The following is a 21,591-nucleotide window of genomic DNA, read 5'->3' as shown; positions in this document are numbered from 1 at the left end:
AGTGCTCTTCTGTTGGGAGTGCTTCATTCAAACAATGAGTTGTGCTGGTAAAGCTGTGCTTGATGAGTGTTTGTTTCTCCCCACCCCCACCCCAGTTGACATGTATTTGTGGACAAAAGATTAACCACAAATTCCGGACAAGCATTTGAACCACAGCAGCAGTTAAAAACTGTAAACATAGCGTTAAAAGAGTTAACAGGCTCTTGAAGCACTTCAGAATAATTGCAAATTAATTTTCAAATTAAAAACTTATTTATTTATTTTGATACCATAGTCCTCAGCTTTGATACTGACATTTGAAGACCAGGTGCCCTCTGAGTCATGACATGAGTGCTTTGCTCTTGGTCTTTTGACTATAGCTGCAGTTGATATTTACAGGTGCTAAAAGGCAAGAATTGTTGCTACTGGGAGGAAAACATGACAGATCCCTTGAGCTGAGAGATATAGTATTTTATACACACAAGCTCAGCTTCTTGTCACATAGACTCTCTTAAAGAAAAGGTTTTTGCTTTTTCTCTTCAGAAATTAAAAACACATAAATGATAAACAAGTTAGACCATCCTCCCCTAGGGAATAATCCTACACCCACTTACGTTAAGGACATCATAAACTGGTGGAATGATTCAGCAGGGTGGGTGCAAGGTTAGCAAAGTGTCTTCCACAAGGATTGGTGTTTATGCTAAGCACCAAACAAGAAAGAGTTCCAACCCAGTTTCATTAAGTCTAGGTGTGAAATAATCTTCCCAAGGGGAGTTTTCATCCTGGATTACCCTGCTTGTAAGCCTTCGCCTCCAGCACTTGTCAGAGGGAAGAGGAAGTGTATTAAGAGCTCACTAGAAGCTCTTGAAGCTACAGAATTAAGCTCTTAATTTAAAATAAATTCCACCAGAATCCTCAGTGGTCCCAATGGCCAGTCAAACTTCAAAATCTAGACCAGCTCAGAATCATCCACACTTCTTATGACATCACAAATTCATTTTCCTCAAAATTTTAATCTCGAGTGATGCCACAGTACTGTCCTAATGAGCCTTTGGTATTCTATTAGTGCTTCTCTCTATGCAGGGACCCTTTTCACCTCTCCAAAAACATGCAGTGGTTCTGCAGTATCCACCTTTATGCTCTGACCCAATCTGTTTGGTTTTAATCAACAGTCTTTATATCTGTGACTCACACTCACATCGCAACTTCTGTCACTAACTTGGTTTGTAATTATATTAGATGTAGCATGGCCAAAACCCCCCAATCTCACTTTTTTTCGTTCTACCAATTCATCATGTTCTTCTACTCACTCCAGTCTGTTTATAGAGTTATTCTGGACTCCACTGCCTCCTGGACCATATACTTTCTGTCTTCAAATCTTCATTCTTCATTCCACTTCATTCTCTGTATCTCCCAAATCCAGTATTCTTTTTTTTCTGATTGCCACTAACATATGCATTCTCTCTCAGCAGCACTTCTTACACCCTTCTCTTCACTATCACTTCAATGAAGTCCCTTCCGTCTACACCCTGATGAGATCTTTTTCCAGTCCTGTCATTTTGAGCAGATAACTTTTCTCCTATATCGCTCTACCAGCTTCATCTCTGCGCATTTCATAATGTTTGAGAAACTTGTTGTCCTACACACTTCACACCTACTTTGCTGGCCTCTATCTTCCTTCTTCCATGGCACCTTCACTCACCTCACACTGTAAGAAACACTTAATATCAACATTTTTTTATCCCTGTCCCTTTCAACTTCCTTTTACGATGTTCCCCTTTCATGGGGCACTGTAACTAGATGTTTAACCCTATATGTTATTTTTGATCTTCTGGAAAGGTCCTCTGTATAATGCTGAAATATAATTAATAGTAAGGAATTTGGAATTTAATAAGTCTTGCCAGCATTTAAGGACTGCTAAGCTAATCACCTGAGAAGGGAAGGGTACATAAATTAGGGATTTAAGACAATGCATCTGACCGCTGTGAAAACAAATTAAAATGGTGTGACTTTATTTTCCGAAAGATTAACAAAAATGGCAGGCTGCCCATTCTCGTCTTTTACAATGACTACAACATAAAAGAAAGCCCACTTATGAAGAAAAAAAACCACATTTAAGACAGTATTAAAAACTTATGCAGAGGGAAGCAGAGACTCTTAAGACATTTACACAATCCATCCTGCAAAGCAGTTTTAATGCATTCTTAAAAGCATCTGAAACTCCTAAATTATATCAAGGCTAAAAAACTGTCATCTTCCCTTTGTTATCTCTGCTGCTGTATTTTATGACCTTCTGGAAAATTCCAGGTGATGCTTAAAAAAATACTTCAAAAAGTTAAGATTCCACTCAATAATCCACAGTTAAAGGACAGTCCTAGATATTCAGAGTAAGGTTTGTGACTTCTGAAGTGTTGGTGAAACCATTTGGTTGTTATTTTCTGGATTATGTCTATCAAAACTGTACCTTCAGAACAAGACAAAGTCAAGCTATTTAACTAACAAGCTTTTGCAATGTAATCCCAAACTACTATAAAATGTATTGGTACTAGTAAAAGGACAAAAGTAATACTGTCCACAGTGCACAGGGTGCTTCCCAGGCAAATAAAGGCAGTAAGTCTCTGCTCCAAGGAATTATGAACACAATCAGATAGACCTGTGACCGTTGTCAATGGAGATGTGAGAAAGTAAATAAATGGTAACAGAGACTAACAGAGAAAGCAGTTTGAGATATTTTTCATTACTGGCTACAGAGTATTCTAATGGTTCCAAACTAGTAATATCAAAATTTAGGGTTGAGAGGAATAAAGATCTTCGACTTCACAGTACATCTTTTACTCTCATAATCATCAGTTTTGCAACACTTCTACCAAAGACCTAAAGACTGAAAACATAACCAAGAAATCTACAAGAGCCTCAGTCTCACATAGGCTATGAAGTCCTATAGAAAGTTCTCAATCCTTAAAGAGACAGACTGGAGTGTTCCTGGTATCTGCTTTTTCATGGAATAAGTGTGGAGCATGAGGAGACAAAGATAACTGATGCAAAAAGTTCCTGCCACAAACACCTGCATTGCCCATGTGCTCATGACATGCAAGTCAAAACAAGGGTCAAAAAGACATCTTGTCACAAAAAAAGTAACTCACATCCAAAATGAAACATCTCTTTGTAGCAATCTTGCCTCATAAGGAAGCACTTGCTTGAATTACATCTTTTAAACCCATAAATGAATTTATGGTCTTTGCTTCTAGGTTCTTGTAAAGTCAAACTTCTGCATCCTTTAACCCTAATTGTCCACATGACCAAAGTTCTCAGCACCTAATTGTACGTCTCCAAATCAGTTTTCATTCTCCTACCTTCCTACAATTCAAACCTCAACTTTCAGGCCTCTTAATTTTTTATCATCTTAACTCCACAATTCCCACTCCCATATCTAGTCCAGTCCTGCATTCACAGGATTAACAGTGTGGTTATTTTGGTCAAGAATGCATTATTAGTATGTTCCTCCTGCTATCATTTGCAGTTTATCTTCCACCCCCAGGTGCTACATAGAGTAAGGAAAACATTTGTTACAGATATAATCAATGTGAGTAAAACTTGATTTTTAGGAGTCTCTCAAAGACTAAGAGTTGAGGAGGCTGATGTTTTCAACAATAAGATCTGAAAAGTGACTTAACAGTTAGAAGCAAGAAGTATTCCTCTCCATTTGGAAAGTGGAAAACACCAAAAGAACATGAATTGCAATAAAAATTACTATGTTGGCAGCACAACAGTAGAAAAACAAACTGCCCCAGGCCTGCAGCTCTAACCTATCTGCAGTGATTCTCCTTCCATCAAAGGCATTGTGCAGCCTGAAGTCACAGAGCTGAAACTATACAGCTTTGACAGCTGCTATTTGTTCAGGCTTCTGGAATGGAAATACAGCCACCAAAGCTGTTACAGTTTAAACGTACATTTGCCTGAAATGCAGTAAGTTTATACAAGAACAGAACAACTTGAAAACTTCGATGAGGCACAACAAAAACAACTTTAATTATCTGTCAGTGCTTCAAGCCCTATTTTATCACTACTCACATAACCACCACCCACACAAAAGCATCCATACAGGTTCATACTAAAGGTTCACCTCAATTCAACACCTCCTTTCAATAGTAACCCATGAAGTGTTCTTGCACTCTTTCCACAGCTGAAGACCAAACACAGATTGATACTTTCAATGATATGTACTGCCTCAGCTCCCAGCAGTCCAGTCTTTGAGACTTTTGACAACTGGAGGTTGCTTCTGCACAGTCTAACATGAATGTGTCTAAGTGATCCCATTCAAATTTAGCATCTTAGGTTACTATGGCAGCAGCCTCCACAATTGAGTTTGCCCTCAGAGATGTGAAAGAATCCGACTAGATTTTTGAGGCATTATTGCCTGAATATCTGTGCTAACCAAGGGTATTATATCAATGTGCCTACACGTTATCAGACTTACTGGTCCCCAATTTCCCAAAGACTCTGTGATTTTTTTAAAAGACCTACGATGTGCTAACTTCCATTTCTGCAGTATTTTGCTAGACAGTGCGTAAAACAGCACTTAAATTAGTATTTCATCAACTTCATATTTCAGTTTTATGATCCTCAGAGAAGTTCCATTTCTCTTTCACGGTCTGTCATTACTCATTTACTCTTTCTTCGTCCAAAAACCTTGTTCTTAGAATGACTTATTCTGCGTCAGATCTCTCCCTTTCAAGAAGGGAATGCTGCAGTTCAGCTACCTTTCTTCTCATGAACTTACCTTCCTTGTCCACAATTTGTAGTAGTTGTTTTACATTTTTATTCTCAAAAATATTTCTTTTCATCAGTATTTCTATGGTTTCAAAAATAATTTAGAGGTTAATTTAGATAGGACCAGACTCTTTTCAGTGGTGCCCAGCACACAGGACAAGGGGCAACAGGCACAAACTACAAACTCAGACAGTTCCATCTGAATAGGAAGGAAAAAATTCTTTCCTTTGAAGGTGATGGAGCACTGCAACAGGCTGTGGAGTACTCTCCTCTGAAGATATTCAAAACCACCTAGACGTGATCCTGTGCAACCTGTTTAGTAAGGGGGTGGGACTGGATGATCTCCAGAGGTCCCTTCCAACCCCAAGTATTCTGTTATCCTGTGTTACTACCCTTTCTATCCTATGTCTTTCAACATAATTACAGCTTTCTGAAGGGGTTTTTCTTTTCATAAACTTGAGACTTTGTATTAAATGTTTAATAACGAAAGCAATTTTTAAAATTTAAATAAATATCTGCAGAAGATCAGTTCCTTCCTAACAATATTGTTTTCCTTATTATTATTCACCACCTCCTTTATATTGTTGTATTATGTTGCTAGCGAGAGCCAGGTACAGGTAAGCAAAATCAGTTCAGCAACTATGTTGAGATACTTCTTTGGAAAAAGAGTAGCTTTATTTATGATAATATTACCTTAAAGATCTTTACCTATATTTGTGTGAGTGGTTGTTTTAAACAGCTTGAAAAGTCAAAACACTCTCTACAACAAAAAAGTAAGCCCTATTTAAGCCCAGTTGAAACTCATCTCAAGAGAATAGCAACAGACTCATAACTCAGCTCCTGCTGATGAAAGATCAGACTTTTCAGCACAGAACAGGTAACTGTGAGAAAAGCTGAAGGGACACAAACAAATGATTCTCAGCTAGAAGTCTGAATGGGCAGGAGAAGCAGAAATCTGTCTTTACCTACAAGTATCAAGTAACAGTTGAACCTGAGTGCAATTCCTGAAAGGCCAAAGGGAAAACCATTTCAAATATTATTTTAATAACCAATGTCCAGCAGGCCAGCAACATTAAAAAAAATAAAAGGAAATTACGAGACAGCCTACAAAAAAGAAAAATCGGTATTTTGATTTCTATGCTTTTAGGATTTTTCTTTTTATTGTTCTGAAAATAACAATATTCTGAAAAGAAAGAAGGATAAAGAATAGTTGTTATGATCACATATCACTTTGTTTTTGCCAGTCTTTGCTATTTGTAACTGACATCACTTCTTACTGATTTTAATCTATATGTTAAATATATATTTCATGTTCATAAGGGACAGTTTAACAAAGATGACACAGATTTATAGGAAGTTTAAATATAGATCTCACTTGTCACATCTACAAAACTGACCAAATGTGTGTGTAGATAACAAAAAAAATATATACATACACCCACAAGTCTCCAGGCTTCACTTATCACTGCATACTGTAGTCGATTCAGAACAAACCCCTCAATTTCTCTGTTTAGTTTGACAGGAGATTGACCAATCTTCTTCATTAGGGCATATGTTCTCTCTGTAGTAGAAGGATCTGTTTCTGGATGAGGAACAATTTCAACCAACGGCACAAAGTAAGGTGGATTTACCTCAAGAAGAAACACAAAAGAAGAATGTCAACCATTAATGGAACAAGGTAATATCTTTAGATCTTTAGAGCTGCTACTAGCTTGAATATTTTCCAGTGAACACAGTAAGCCTGATATTCTGATCCTGAAAGACTTCACCAATCCAATAAAAGCTGGTGCATTAATTCAAATTAAAAAAAAGTAATTAATCTTGCACTAACTTGAACTCTGTTTAATCCCAGCAAAGTTCATGGAGCTACACTAAAGATGACAGCACTCAAACAGTACTATAAGACTTTATATTGACTTGAGTAACTGATGCTTTCTCAATATTCAGGCTGCTTGTTGTTTTAAGTCATATGGTCACCACTTGTCTTTCCAAATTAAGGCATTTCCTTTTAGATATTCAGGAGCTTTATAATAAAAGTATTGCTAAACACCACCTGTAAGATGCAACACTTAATAGATAAGCTGCTACTGGCCCAAGCCTGTAAATATATGCTAAACACAGTAACAGATACCACATAAAACATACTTTGAAAATGTTGCTGAACAGGTTACCTTCAAACACTGTACTTAAAAAAAAAAAATTACCTCTCCCTGACTTTTCCCAAATGTAATTTCTCATCAAATCAAGAGCTTTGTGTAATGTATTTTTGAAGTAAAAACCAAAAAATCTTTAAGAAGATTCTGGAAACAGCTAAAAGCTCTTTAGGTCACAGCGTTACAGAGAGAAACACTGCCTTGCATGCTCTTTCCAAAGTAGCAGTTCTTCAGCCCTACTCCTAAAGTGTTAAACTCAGCTTTCCATCTAGTTTCCAGGCAATAGAAGAAGCTAGCATATCATAAATGACTACTAGGAATAACATTAACATTTAAAGGATGGTAATTAAGCACTGATTCTTTCATCATGCTCCCTTATTGTCAACCACTCTTTACTATGCTCATGTAAATGCAAGTATGGGATTTAGTCCCAGCAACATGCAAACAGTCTTTCCTCTCTACACGTTCTTTCTGGTGACCAGGGCCCAAGGGAATGACCTGAAGTTGTGTCAGGGAGGTTTACGTTAGATATCAGAAAAAGGTTCTTCACCCAGAGGGTGGTTGGGCACTGGAACAGGCTCCCCAGGGAAGTGGTCACAGCACCAAGTCTGACAGACTTCAAGAAGCATTTCCACAGTGCTCTCAGGCACATGGTGTGACTCTCAAGGATGGTCCTTCCGCAGGGCTAGGAGCTGGACTTGAATGATCCTTGTGGGTCCCTTCCAACTCAGAATATTCTGTGGTTCTGTGATTCTTCTCAGCATTTACATGATTCCCTTTACTGTAGGGTCTGACCAATGCATAATCTGATGTATGTTACATCTCCTCTAACTACTGATGTAACACACTTCATTCCCTTTAAAGTGCCTTGTGTCTCACATAGCCTCTCTCACATCAGTCTCTTTGGCAGTGCCACCACTGACGCCAAGAACAGCGCGATGGATACCATCACAGGTGTGGTGTCAGGCAACTGAGCAAGACCAAAACACTACAAGCACCAGGACATTCTCTGAAGGCTTTTCTAACACACAAGTATATCACAAGTTCCAATCAGAAAGAGGACAAGTTAATTATTGAGGGAGACTGGAGCTATTAAAAATTTCTTCCAAGACTAGTGTTGACAATGATCTTATTGAAATATTCCATTTCATGAATTTGGCATGGGGAGTATATGGGTGTGTTCATGAGCACACTGAGGAGACTCAGGAAGACAATTTTTCAGGAGTGAGATAATAGATGTTAGTAAAAACTAAAAGTGGTAGAACATACATGAAATAAGGAATAGGGGAAGATTTCTAAAAATAAGAAGCATTTCAGGAAGCAGAAGGTTACCTTAGTCTATGAAAATGAAAGCTAAGAAAGGATATGACAAAGAAAACACCAAAAAGAATTAAGCTACACAAAAGCTACCAACATACATAAAAATTCATTTTAATGGACTGTTAATTAGATTGGAACAAAAATTAGAAGACATAAACAACTTCTAACAGGACTAGTGGAGTTAAAAGAAAAACTAACAGATAGCGTTTAATACATTTTCAGGATGATTTGATTAAAGGGTTTCCTGTACAACAGGGGACTTGACTCAATGGCATAGTCTCCTCTAGCTCCATATTTCTGTATTGTAAGAATTGTGTGCATTTCTATCACACAGCTGTGCTATGGGATTTAATTTCTTTTTTTTTTTAAATTACTGAACCATGTTAAGCAAAGGAATGAGCTGCTTCTGCGCTTAGGGCACTTCATTTTATTTCATCTCAACATCCTCACCTGTGTCAGAGGCTCTACAACTTTAGCTTTTAATTAATTTTCAAATTCTACACTTGTTTTCAGTGTCTTCCAGAGCTGCTTCCTTCCTGCAGCCACCAAGTCCTAGTGTTGTGTTTGAGATCTTAGTAATGGCAAAACCACCCAAAACCAAACAAAAAACCCCCACCAAAAGCTATCGACTACTACAAAGCAAGCATATTTCCTGATATAACAGATGCAGAAAGGCCCCTAGAAGAGTACACTGGCTTACAGGTTCTCCAGGACACTCAGTACAGCTGAGATTACTAAGAAAATAGTCTCAGTTGGACTGCAAAGCCGTTTCAGAACAATGAAGATATTTTAAGGCATTCTAGAGCGTTTGCTTTGAAAAAATACATATATCCTTACAACTGCAACCTAGGAAATGCTTATGCAGACACTAGCTACCTTTCCAGATCTGATAAAACCTGGTTTCAGGAGTAGCTCCTATAAAGACTGCAGTTCAGACTAAACAAAGTCAACTGGTACAGACCAACTTGGGAAAACAGTAAGACAGAGTACGATAAAATCAAAGACTGACAAACAGTCAGGTGGCCAGGAACTGGTTAAAAAAAAATAAAATTGTATAGTTACTTAATACAGAAGTCTAGAAGAAATGCTATTTCTTCTCTTGCACTACAGAAAGTTATAGTCCAGGAAATATGACATAAGGAACTACTGAATTTCAAACTGGAGAAAGGCTAAATCTAGGCACAGATACATACTTTGAAGTTTCACTTTGTTTTTTAACTAAAAGGGATCAAAACCTATTTATATAGAAACAAACCAATCCTTTTGTTCCCTTTGCCATCCAGTCACCCCAAGGTACAAGGATGGTGGTGGAGGGGTGTCAGAAAGGGATGATCAAATGCTTTGACACTACAGCATTAGGCTACAGGTAGCTGTACAGACACTACAGTAAAGTAGTGCTGTATTTTTGTGTTCCTGAGCATGCCCATGGAACTGACATTTATTTTATACACTCAGGGATGCAGTTACCAAATTGCAGAAACTAGAGTAGTACCTTTCTCCAGATACTGTACACCTTCACAACCACAGGCCTCTTAATTGATCGGTCAAACACCAGATTAACATTGGGCTAACAAATCCATTAGCTTATTGAGTAGTAGAAAACAAAAGCAGTAAGAATCCCAGTGATCAAGATAAAATGCTCTTCCATGCTGAGAAGAGATGTGATAAACTGCTGTCTGCAAGTTTTACATAGACCTCTACAGAGGCTCACAAGTACTCTTTGCAATTTTGAGGTTCTGCTGCAACCTCTAGTCATGCCATTTCTGCATCACTGCCCTGTCCCAGTTGGTCGTGAAGCATGCAAATTCAGCTCCAAGTCCAATTTGTTCCATTTCATCATTCCTTCATTCCTCTTTCAGGTATACTGCTTCTGCACCAGAAATCTGAAGAAACCAGAGTCGAACATTTCCATCTTTCATCATCACCTGACAAGCACATGCAGCTCAGTGTTTGGATTCTTACTGTTACTCAAAAGCAGCTGAAAAAGGATACTACAAAAGACTAACCACAGCACAAGAAGAAAGTAGGCAATGTTAGAGATTTGTATTCAAAACACAGAATTCCAACACTTTGAAAGCCAGTAGTTTGAGAAACACACAACAGTATGAGCACAAGAGCTTACACAGGACATATTGAGCCAACAGTAGGAAACGTGCATATATTCTCTCAATTTAGTAAATGCTGCTGCTCACAGAATGAACAAACTACACCTTTTTGGAAAAGTTGGGTCCCTGCACACTGACAGTTGCATACAAACACTCCAAAAACCCTTCTGTATCTTTCAGTCTGCAGGAAGGAGTTTGGGATGCAGCCTATACAAAAACAAAAAACATGCCATCATACTTACAGGATGTGATACAATACACTGCTTAACATGTTTAAGGCCAGTGAACAATTTGCTGGGTAAGAGACAAGAGGTCGAGCTGCTCAAGATAACATTGTCACCCACAATAAGATCCAACTGACCAAAAATCTTCTTTTTAAGTTCCAGGTTTTCTGGAGTGCATTCCTGGAATGAAAGTAAACATGAGTATTAGAAATCATCTAGTTCAATAGTATGTATCCATATCCATATAATCCAGATGCTACTGATTCCACCTTGACACCTAGGAACTCAGCACAAACCATCTATTTTAATCAAACTAGGTATACCAGTAAGCCATAACACAAAAATACCTTCCCACTGATAAAGAAAGGGAAAGCCCAAGAGTTTCTCTACAGCAGAAGATGGACCACCACACACCACAGGAGATATAACACAAAACAAATGATTCTACTTTATCTGAAGTGTAGACATTTACTCACATACAGAGATAACACAGTACAGAAGAATAAGACTGGGCCTCCTTTTTATTTTTAAAGAGAATATCACATGATAGTAGTCAGTGTTCTCTCTCAGACAAGATAGAAATAAAGAGGTGTATCTCAAAAGAAGACAAACTTACAATCTACAGAACTACGGCAGGAGATGCCAAGGTACATCTCTGCAACCTGCACTGAAACAATTCTCAGAGTTGACATGAATGGAGATACTTAAGAGTTTTAATGTGAGAAAGATTTCTGAAGTAGAATGCATGCTATCAAAACTTCTCCCAGAGCTACCAAGCATGTTCAGCTCTACAGTATTGTGTGAAATTTCACATGTATGAGCCAAGAGCCACAATCTACAGCAACTAGATTTCCAAAATTATTTCCAGGAGCTGCCTGAAGGAGAGAATGCAGAAGTCCACTAATCTGAGAGCAGCAAGGACATGGGAGAGTAACTACAGTGGATCCTACAATCAACAGAAAATACTTCTGTCTGCAAGAGGAAAACAGAAGAACAAAGCCAGCTTGTTTTCTGGGGTTTTTGGAAGGGTTTAAAAAAAATCCAAAATGGATCCCAAAGTTGCAAAACCTCAGCTTTCCCCTTAAAACACAGAAAATACCTGCTCTTTTCCAGCTCTAACCTTCTCCCACCTGTCAGTACTTCATTCCGTCTTTCCTGTTATGCTGAAATGCACATGGGGGGTAGGGAAAAATGCCACACATGACATAATCCAAAATTTACATTTAATATCTTCAGCTTCACAGCCTCAGTGGCAGGAATGCCCAGAGCCAGAGTTTTTAATTGAGTGAATGGGTTAAAAGTAATTTGAAGTCTTAAAAAATACGTTTCATGGAACAGTACTAAAGGTTCCATGATGCAGAAGAGATAAACAGGGTCATTTAAGAACTTCAGATAGAGCCCAAAGTATTAGATGGCCTTATCAAAACAAAATGATACTCTGCTCATAGTTCCAGAATCCCTGCTTGTTGGTTAGGTTTAAATGGTTTCTTTTAGCAAAGCCAAAGATGACAAGAACTCTGCAGATACTGTTCAAGCTAATAAAAGAGCTGCTCTGAATAGGTTTGCGAACTTGAAACTCTAAGCCTGCTCTCACATCAGATGATAATCAAAAAGGCAAACTCAAATCTGCTGGAAACTCAAACCTGCCATGGTTACGTAAGGTTTCTGAATGGGCCATTTGCTTGAAGTTTCTCGTATAGTGTCACAATTGTTTTCAGGTTGTTGGACCACTGCAATAAAGTTTCTGTTCTCAAGCATGCAATTATTTTCTCAGAGACACCAATTCCCTAAAGAACAGGGGGAAAATTAAACTCTAAACAATCCATTAAATAGGAACCTCACTTGATATCAGTTATGGAGCCTGGAGAGGTCTGAAGCTACTCTGTTTACCCTGAGAAAGAAAAGATCAAACAGAGAGCAGGTAAGATACAGTTTTAAAGCTGCCACAGTCTCCCTCAAACAATCAGTGCAAAAAGGTTACATGCACCTCTACACATTTCAAGTGACATTGTATATTTCTGTGCCCTTTTCTTAGGGAAGATCATACTTCTTGCTTGCAGTGAACCTTTATTCCAAGGCCCGATCACTTAAACAAGGTTGCTACTAATCTGACTTCCAATTTAAACTTTATTAGACATCTCTTAACAGCCTAATCAAAACATGACAGTTGCTAATTTTTAAAACCCACTTCCTGGAAGAGTTGTACTGAATTAAAGGCTTAAAGGTTAAAGGTAACAGGCATTACACTATTCAAATACAGAGAATTCAGAGAACACATAGCAGCTACTTCACCAGTATATGAACTCTTAAAGAGCTACACAAAGATCAACACATACTAGACTCACTCCCCTAGCTAACGATAATACCCTGATAAAGGTGATTGAGGTCTAGTTGCCCCTAATTAAAAAGTTGCACTCATATGACACAACCCCTGGAATGCCTGTACATGAAAAGCTAGGGAATTTTATCTCTTTAAATCCAGTGTCTCTCTGTTTTTGTATAAGACTTTCTCACCATGCTATCCACCATCTGTGCTCCACATGCACCCACACTCATCTAAGTGCACAACTTCATTTATCTATATTTAAATGCTGGCATCTACTCAGGTTCTTCCCATCCATTCTCAAATGTGCCAAGGCAGCAACTCACCTGTACTTTCTGGGAAAACACTACCCAAAACACTATATTGCAAAATTCCTTTTCCTTACACTAGCAATAAGAATCGCTGCCAAGCTATTAATTAGTACTGGGAGGCAAAAGAAGCAAAGCATGGCCTCAAGCAAAGCACTGCAATACGGTGGTATGGTACTAAAATAAGTGGTATTGTCTACACAAACATGGCAATATAAGATGAAAGTCAAATATTTAAACTAGCATGCAGAAGGTCAAACATTAGCAACCATTCAGCAACAAGCAAGTCACTTTCTGTTAGATCATCTGGAGATCTTGTCACAGGGAGCACTTGGGGCCCTCTCAATAGTGAGTATGGAGTCTGATGGTAGTCACCTGCATAAGGAATTGCTGAATAAAGAAGTCTGAGCCACAGTTGCACAATGACAAGTTCCTACCTCCTTACTAGATTCTGGCTGCTGCAAATTCAAAATATAATCAAGAAAGCATTTCTTCCCTGGCAATCTTAATAAGAAGATTTATGATAATATAAATTCCCACAAGTGAAGATTGATCTATCTTGAGCTCTCCTAGACTCCTCTCCATTTTAGGACTCTATCCCACACCATAGGATTCTTCCAACCAGATCTTGGCCTGAGTAGGCCAAAGTTGTCTCCCCTGAAGTCAAGAGTTGTGATCCCAGTTTTTGTCTTGCTTTTCCTCTAAGGATCCTCAACTTTACCATCTCATGGTCACTATAGGCAAGACTTCCCCCTGACCTTCACATCTCCAACCAGCTCTTCATTGTTTGTAAGTATGAGATCCAGCACAACATATCCTCTCTTCTGTTCCTCAATCACCTGTGTTAGAAGTCACATGAATGCATTCCAGAATCCTCCCGAATTCTTTGTGTTCTCCTGTGCTGTCGCACCAACAGATATTGATGTGGTTGATGCCCCACCATGAAAACATGGGTCTGTGAATGTGAGACTTCTTCCAGTTGTCCGAAGAAGGCCTTTTCTTCCTGATCTACCACAATATCTTGGTGGTGGTCCTGTTAATCCTGACCCATAAGTGCTCAAGCAACTCCCTCAATCTAATCAGGGCAGAGCTCTCTCCATGCTAGCTCTCAGCATGGAACAAACACCCTAGGCAGTTGCTCCCCTCTTATCTTCGCCTTGCACCACCTAAGCCCCAAAAGCTGCACTTCACTGCCATGCAAGAGCATTCTGTAGCCTTCCCCTAACCATAACTGAGGTAGAAAATTATTTTCAAGAGTTCTGCGACTTCCCTCTTCCCAATAAATTCAACAGGGTTTCAAGTAGTAGGTAAACTGCTTAAAAGTCATAATCAGTCTGATTGCAATAGGATGCTCTTCACCTTCTGCAGCTAAGTGAGGATCTCCAAATGTGCCAGAAGCCCTGGCTCTGTTCATCTACTTATACACATATAACTTACAGCATTTTAAGCAGCCTCAGCTTTTCAGTGCTGTGATTTAGCTGACAATTTCGAGGCACTTCTGTAGATCAGTTCCCAGAGTCAAGTGACAGCAATTCTCTCTTCTCATAGAATGAGGATGTAGCAGCAGTTTTCAAAGCACCGAACTATCTCACAAGCTCGACACAGACTGTCAGCACTCCTGCAACAGGAACCGCATAATATCCAGCTTTTTGTAGGAATATAAAGATCTTCACAGGATTAAGAGACAAAGAGTTCTGCATCTCAGAAAAGCAGCTTTTCTGAAAGTTTTGGTGCCAAATACATTTCTACAAATACTTCCATTATCTTCTATAGTTATAATCCACTAGAAAAGAACTTCAAAAAAGACAGGCATAATTGTTTTATTTTCAGTTGAATGAATCACTTCAGAATTTGTATTTCTAAAACAAAGCCTGATTAACATAAACCTACAAAAACCTGAGACCTGTTTATAGAGATAACCTGAATTTAAGATAGACATTAAAAATACCTGAAGAGGAGACCTGCAAATTTAAATAAATGAAATACAGGTTTCAAATCACTATTACTATGTAGAGATAGGAACTGTACAATCAAATACAACTATTCCACAGAATTTTAACACATCTAAACAATAACAATAATAATAATAACATTCTTGTAAAAGCCTAGTTGGAAGAAGTACATATGCTACAATAAACTCTCTGCAAACTAAACCCTGCAATTTTACAACCAGTTCTGTTTCTCCTAATATTACTGGCAAAGTTGAGGTTACAAGATTGCATTTATTTGTTCCCTCTTGCATACAGACTGCTGTGTTTCTGTCATTACCACCACTTTATTCAATTCACATCAAAGTCAAATTATATTTTAAGCCAAATAGTGTTTAAAGTGCTCACTACTATTTAAGTCCTAATTATTAGTATTATTATTATTTCTATTTAGGCTTTTATACTGACATGTCTGCTCCTGCAGAGTTTAGGTGTGTATTTCCATTCCATGCACCTTCTATTAAGGAAACTGGAGCTTTTTTCTTTTGTTTTCCATGTCAGACACTGAAGTGAACTCTACTCAACAAATAAGTCACACACACAGACCTGGGGAACTACGCCACCTGCAATCAAAAAATGTGACATTTTGACTGCAGAGTTTTGGAGTTCAGCTACTGAAACAAGCAGACATATAAAACCATACTTTTAATATCAGAATAAATTATTAAATCAGAATATCAATTTTTCTTCTGATATTATTGTTAAGCATTACAACTTAGCTCAAATATCTAATTTTTTCATACGTTGAATAGGTTTGGTAAATCATTACACATTTCAAATGCAAATATTTTACTTCAAGTATTTTGGAATTTTCCGTCATGCTCCTCTCAAAAATAGTTTTAAACTGAAGCACTTTAAAGACGGATAGTATGTGGATCTAACAGTATACCAAAACATTAATTAAGACAAGATGACAAATAAAAATTCGTTATTTCAAACTGCAAAGATGGTGATGGGAAAACATATTTATTTTAGTCTCCTTTTATAAAGTGTTGTTACCCTCATCTCAGGTTAAAAGCAGGGACAGCAGCTGTCCAGGAGACACACACACTCGTGTTCACCACTGCATGGGTTTGGGATGAGACACATACACACAGCTGTTATTGAAGGAAGTCCAGAGGCTACCACACCTTTCACTGCAGTGTCAGCATTTTGATCAGTTAAAATGAGGAAGGAGAAAAAAAAACAAACCAAAATGAACCACCACAAAAACTCTGAAACCCTTGGAGGTGATCCAGAAACCAAATCCAGTGGAATGCACACAAGAGAACAGAAGCTCATCAGGCTGTCTGCCCCTTTCCCCCTTTAGAGATACTCATTCCACTTAAGTGGGTACACAACTTCCTCCAAGATGGTTCCAAGCACATGTCCAAATACCAGATCATTAACAAAAATATCTTAGGCAACAAAAGACTCCTTAGATGTAAACCAACTCTGGTTAGCCAAAAACAAGCCACACAGCCTTGGCAACCAAGACTTTTACTCTGAAACTGAACTATCTTAATAATCCCTTCCTGTAAGCCAAAGGTAAGAAAGTATGATAAGGAGAGCAGCACCTTTAACTGAAAAGCAGACTGGCCATTTATTAGGAATGACAGGGCCACATTATCACCATGTGACACAATTATAAAAAATATTAATAAAATAAAGGTATGCGGGTTTCACATCCTGGGGCTTCAGTTACAGATCTTCTATGGGTTATGTAGGCACTGAAGTAAAATGCTTAACATGGGAGGAGAAGGAATCACACCACAAGAGGATTTTAAGAACAGGTTAACACAGTTTTGACACACAGTTGTCTAGGCATGACTGATCCTGCCTGACTTTGGCCCAGGGTTGGCCTAAGTAACCTCTACAGTCCCTTCCAGCCTGATTTTGCGTAACTCAGTAGCCAGTATGGCAGCAAAAGTAAAGGTGAATCTTCTGATAAAGGGTTTTCTCATACACTGTTCTACTGAGGAACAGAGCACTGGGGGCTGGCGGGGACACACAGACCCCATTCAAGTTTAACTCTTATTTATAGCATTTAAACTTCTTTAAATTTCCATTCAAAATGTAATTATAAAAATGTCTTACAGCAAATCTACAAGTGCCTGGCTTTTAGAACACAGTTAAGTTCATATTCAGGAAAGCTTTAACAGAATTCGAACCCAGCAACTAAAAGAACAGTAGATGAGTAAGCTTATTATGGAGCAGTTGTAAAGGCACTAGTTAAAGCACCAGCAATTTCAGGCTAATCTAATTAAAAAAAAAATTAGGGCTATAAATCACTTCAGATCTGAAGTGATAACTTCTTATTTGTCTTGAATATATGAGCTCATACCAGTGTGAAATCTGATGCTTCTTAAATCACTACCTCTTGAGTGACATGAAAGACTGTCTACCACATGATACTGCACAAGTAAACAACATTTAGGTGAGGTGAAATCCGGCATTTGGATAGAAACATTTGGTACTTTCCTGCAGTTCAGAAACATACTCTGTTAAAGAACATGAGCAATAAAAATATCAAGTTACTGCCATTTTATACCGTGCAGAATAAATGACTGAATTACAAGTGTCTGTTCAACCTTTACCGGAAAACACAAAACAGGATTTGAGGAAGTACTAGTTTTCAGAACTACATTTTCTAAAATCAAACTCACAGATTTGGGAGGGTTTGGGGGAAGTGGGTGGCTTTTTGGCTGTTTTTGTTTGTTTGTTTGTTTAAAACAAATACAACAAATGAAGACATTTTGCTTCACCTCGTGTTAGTATCACGGCATGAAGAGATCCACCATTTTCCATGATGTTCTCATGTCCTACAAAACTTTTAAAAGACAGACAGACAGATGAAGATCCTTTTTGCTCCCTCAACCTCTTTGAGATCTTACTGCTCTTTGTTGACTGACATGTCCTCCCCACATCTCAAAGAACTAGATCTTCTCTGTTTTCTTCTACCCTGATCCCATCCACCCTGAAAAACAGGGAAAGTGATCTAAGAAAGGCAATGGAAACACAATACAGCCCCAGAAAAGAGACCAGGGAGCACTGGCATTCTGTTAGGCAGAATGACAGTTTTGGCAATGACAACCTCCTGAAATGGCGACCAAAACCATATTCAAGACTGCAATGGCAGACAACATCAGCTGTTACATGCAGAGAATAGATGGGGAATGAATGTTAGAAAGTTTGGAAGGACATAAGTCCATTCAGCAGCAGCACCACTGCAGTGACACTGGCAAGCTCTTTAGCTAAGCATCCTTCAGCTCATATCAAACACTGACTTGATAAAATGTTTTACAGCAAGTTCTTGAGATCAGATGGTTTCAAACCCTAAAATGGGGAAGAGTTTTCTCAAAACATCTACAGAGACAGCAAGTCAGGTCACATGCTTAAAACCTGTTCCCTCAGAAGCCAAAACACAACTTCTGGTGCCTCAGGCCAGCGGTTAAGATAAGTAGGGTAAAGTCAGGCCTAAGGTTATATTTACCCAGCTGAAAGTAAACAGACCCATGTTTGTCTGTCTAAGGCTCAATCCAGAAGAAGCCATGTTACTGCAATGCTTGCACACTCTGCCTTCCAGCAGTTTTGTTTCTACAGAGGTAGAAACACTAACACAGCTTCCAAACTGGTATGGTCTTCTAGCCTACTAGCTCAGGGCAGCTGAAGACATCTTCACCCACTGTCTGGAGCTAATTCCTTATTCCCAGAAGTAAAGGGGTTCTTGAAAAGCCATCAGGAAAGCAAAACAAAAGCTAGGGGTAGAAATTGGTACCAGACAGTGAAAAACTAATTTTTATGACCAGAGACATGAGACACCTACTGTCAAAGCTCCAAAGTCAATGGTGGTTTTGCATTCTGAGGCACCACCAGGCTTTTTGAAAGCTGTTAACACTGTTTTTCTAAATATGTCTAACTGGGAGAGATAAACGAGCCTCCAATACCTAAAAGATACCAGGTTGAAGATCTATATTAGTGTTGTTATCACCAGCTCAAGAGAGCCTGCAGGTGTAATGGGATACAACCATCCCACACACACGCACCCCTCTCCTTTTAAAGGGGGGGGGGGGCAGGAGATAAAGATACTGTTCAAAGGCTTTTAGGCAGAGTTCTTTTAAAAGCAAAAAGGATAAATACCTCAAGAACACAAGGTATAAGTTAAAAGTTTAATTTAATTCCCTTGCCCAGTCTGCTCGGTCCCATGCCACAGCACAACTGATGGGTTTAGAGTGCACATCTCAGCCACCTCCTATGTCCATCTTCAACTAGCCTGACCAACCCTCACAACTCATCAGAACACACTGCAGCTCAGATGTCAAGAGTAAGATCTCACCAATAGTTAGTCACCTTATCTTCCTCTGAGAGCCAGTAAACTTTATTATTCAGTTAGTAAACTGTTCCATTTAACTGGTTTTGTTTTACTAGCGCTGCAGTAAGAGATCATACACTGACTTCTATTCAGTTTATATTATTTAGAAAATAGACACACATGCCCTTAAAGGTGGTTTTAATAAAGAAAGACATAGTAAGATGCTCAGTACCCAGTAGTCACACAAGAACAAAAGGCAAAAGTCATCACATATTTATGCAGGAAAGCCAAGAGAACGATATTAAGAAACATTTACCTCACCGATGATAGTCCCGTGCCAGGGACATTATAGTACAAACATATCCATTAATTTGTCTCATGGAGTTTTCAGCTAATGGAAAACTTACTTCAGAATTAAAGCTTCTAGTGATACAAGAGCTTGCAGTGTACATTCACCTAAATACTGCACGTCATGCACTTTAAGTAGCACAGAAAAGTTCTGAAACTGTGTGAATACTCAGGTTGAGAGCAAAATATGGACTAACTTCCTTCTGAAGTTGATGCAAAGCACACTACTCAAGACAAGTTACTTCATGAAAATGTCAAGAGAGGGAATATATAAAAACATGCATTGAGGCACACTTTGTTTTTAAAGGTTCATGACATTACAGTTACAAATTTTCTTCTTACTCAGTCCTTCTAATAATTTCTTGCACCTTTTTCACTTTTATATCTTCACTAATAGAATTTAAGAAGTTCCACTTTTTACTTCATCATCCCATCTGTGTTATGTCCCATGAAAATTACAAAGAAGGCAACTGTCTGAAGAATTTATTCATGGAGTGCAAACATCCAAGAAAATTTTTAAAGCTTGAAGTAGACTTACTCTAGAAAGGCCAAAATCTGAAAAGAAGTTAAGATTTAACCATCCAAAATCCAGGGTAAAGAAATGCAGTTCTCATGGAAGTTTTCTAACAAGTTAATCAGTAAGTTATACCACTAAGCAAGAAAATTCAGTCTTCTATATTCAACTAACATAATGCAACCAGTATGTTATTTTTTAAGTAACCAAAGTCAGAACACTTGCATTCATAAGTTACTATTAATACATTTTGTCCTTCCAGGTTCAAAGCTGTGCTAGGCAATGTTTCTGGAGTTTAATATGGTTCAGCCAGAAAGTAGTCTGCTTGTCGCTGAAATAAGGCCGTGAGCCTAGGATTAAGATTCTTTCATTCTATTCCACCACCCTCCTTTCAAGAGAATATTGAAGACTAGTTCAAATAAGTTGCCTGCCCACTTCCACTGTGTATTAGTTAACACTTTGAATCAAACTAAAATTTAATGCTATGGTTTGATGAGCTGACATAAATAGCGCCAACCATGTTGCACACGTACGATTTGTTATCCATGGGCATACTGCAGCAATTTAGTTTATTTTTATTTATATACATAACAACTACATGTTAGGAGACATCAAGAGGGCTAAGGGAACATAAAATAGTACCAAACAGCTCGAGGTACAATGTTACTGTTCAGAGACTATCAACACAGCACTGCTGTCTTCAGCTACCTGAAGGGAACACACAGACTCTCTGAGGTCCGTGTGGTAGGACAAGAGGCAAGAGACTGAAGTTGCAAGAAGAAAAATTCCAATTTGATATTGGGAAAGAAGTTGCACAATGAGGGTAATTAGCATTGTAGCAAGTTACCCAAAGAGACCAGAAGTGTTTATCCAAAACTCAACTGCACAAATCCTGAGCAAGATGATGTGAGAGGGTTGGGCCAGATGACTTCCACTGGTTCTTTCCAACTCAAAATTACTTTGATTTTGCAACATTTGTTCGATGCCCATTTCATAGATCAACTGATGGTGGTGAGAAGGGATGCTGCCCTTGATTTAATCTGAAGTGGCATTTTCAAAAATACGACTGCCAAAGACCTTCTCTAACAGGACCAATGGCATTGGACTAAACATTTCTGTTGGAGCAATAAGATCCAAGAACTCCACCACATCTGTGTTCAACTTCAAAAGAAGATGGTAAAAAGAAGTAACGATGCTAAAGAGATGCAAAATTAGCATTAAGAAGTATCAGATCCTTACAGGTAGCATACAGAGAAAGTAAAGATGCC

The 21,591-nt window shown here is 38.4% G+C and overlaps 1 protein-coding gene across 1 annotated transcript in view; it reads right to left on the bottom strand.

Annotated features, from left to right (window-relative positions):
* The window catches only part of CRYL1 (crystallin lambda 1), a 48,549-nt gene that overhangs the window by 13,937 nt on the left and 13,021 nt on the right, over positions 1-21,591 (bottom strand). The window contains exons 4-5 of the mRNA XM_017831657.1: positions 10,570-10,731; positions 6,186-6,380 (exon numbers count right to left, since the gene is read on the bottom strand). Of these exons, the coding sequence (XP_017687146.1) occupies positions 6,186-6,380; positions 10,570-10,731 (357 nt within the window). The remainder of the gene's footprint in view (positions 1-6,185; positions 6,381-10,569; positions 10,732-21,591) is intronic.

The sequence above is a fragment of the Lepidothrix coronata genome, unplaced genomic scaffold, assembly GCF_001604755.1.
Source record: "Lepidothrix coronata isolate B3197 unplaced genomic scaffold, Lepidothrix_coronata-1.0 Scaffold194, whole genome shotgun sequence".
NCBI lineage: Eukaryota > Metazoa > Chordata > Aves > Passeriformes > Pipridae > Lepidothrix > Lepidothrix coronata.
Note: the sequence above shows the minus strand (reverse complement) of the source record. Positions and strands in the feature narration are given on the sequence as shown.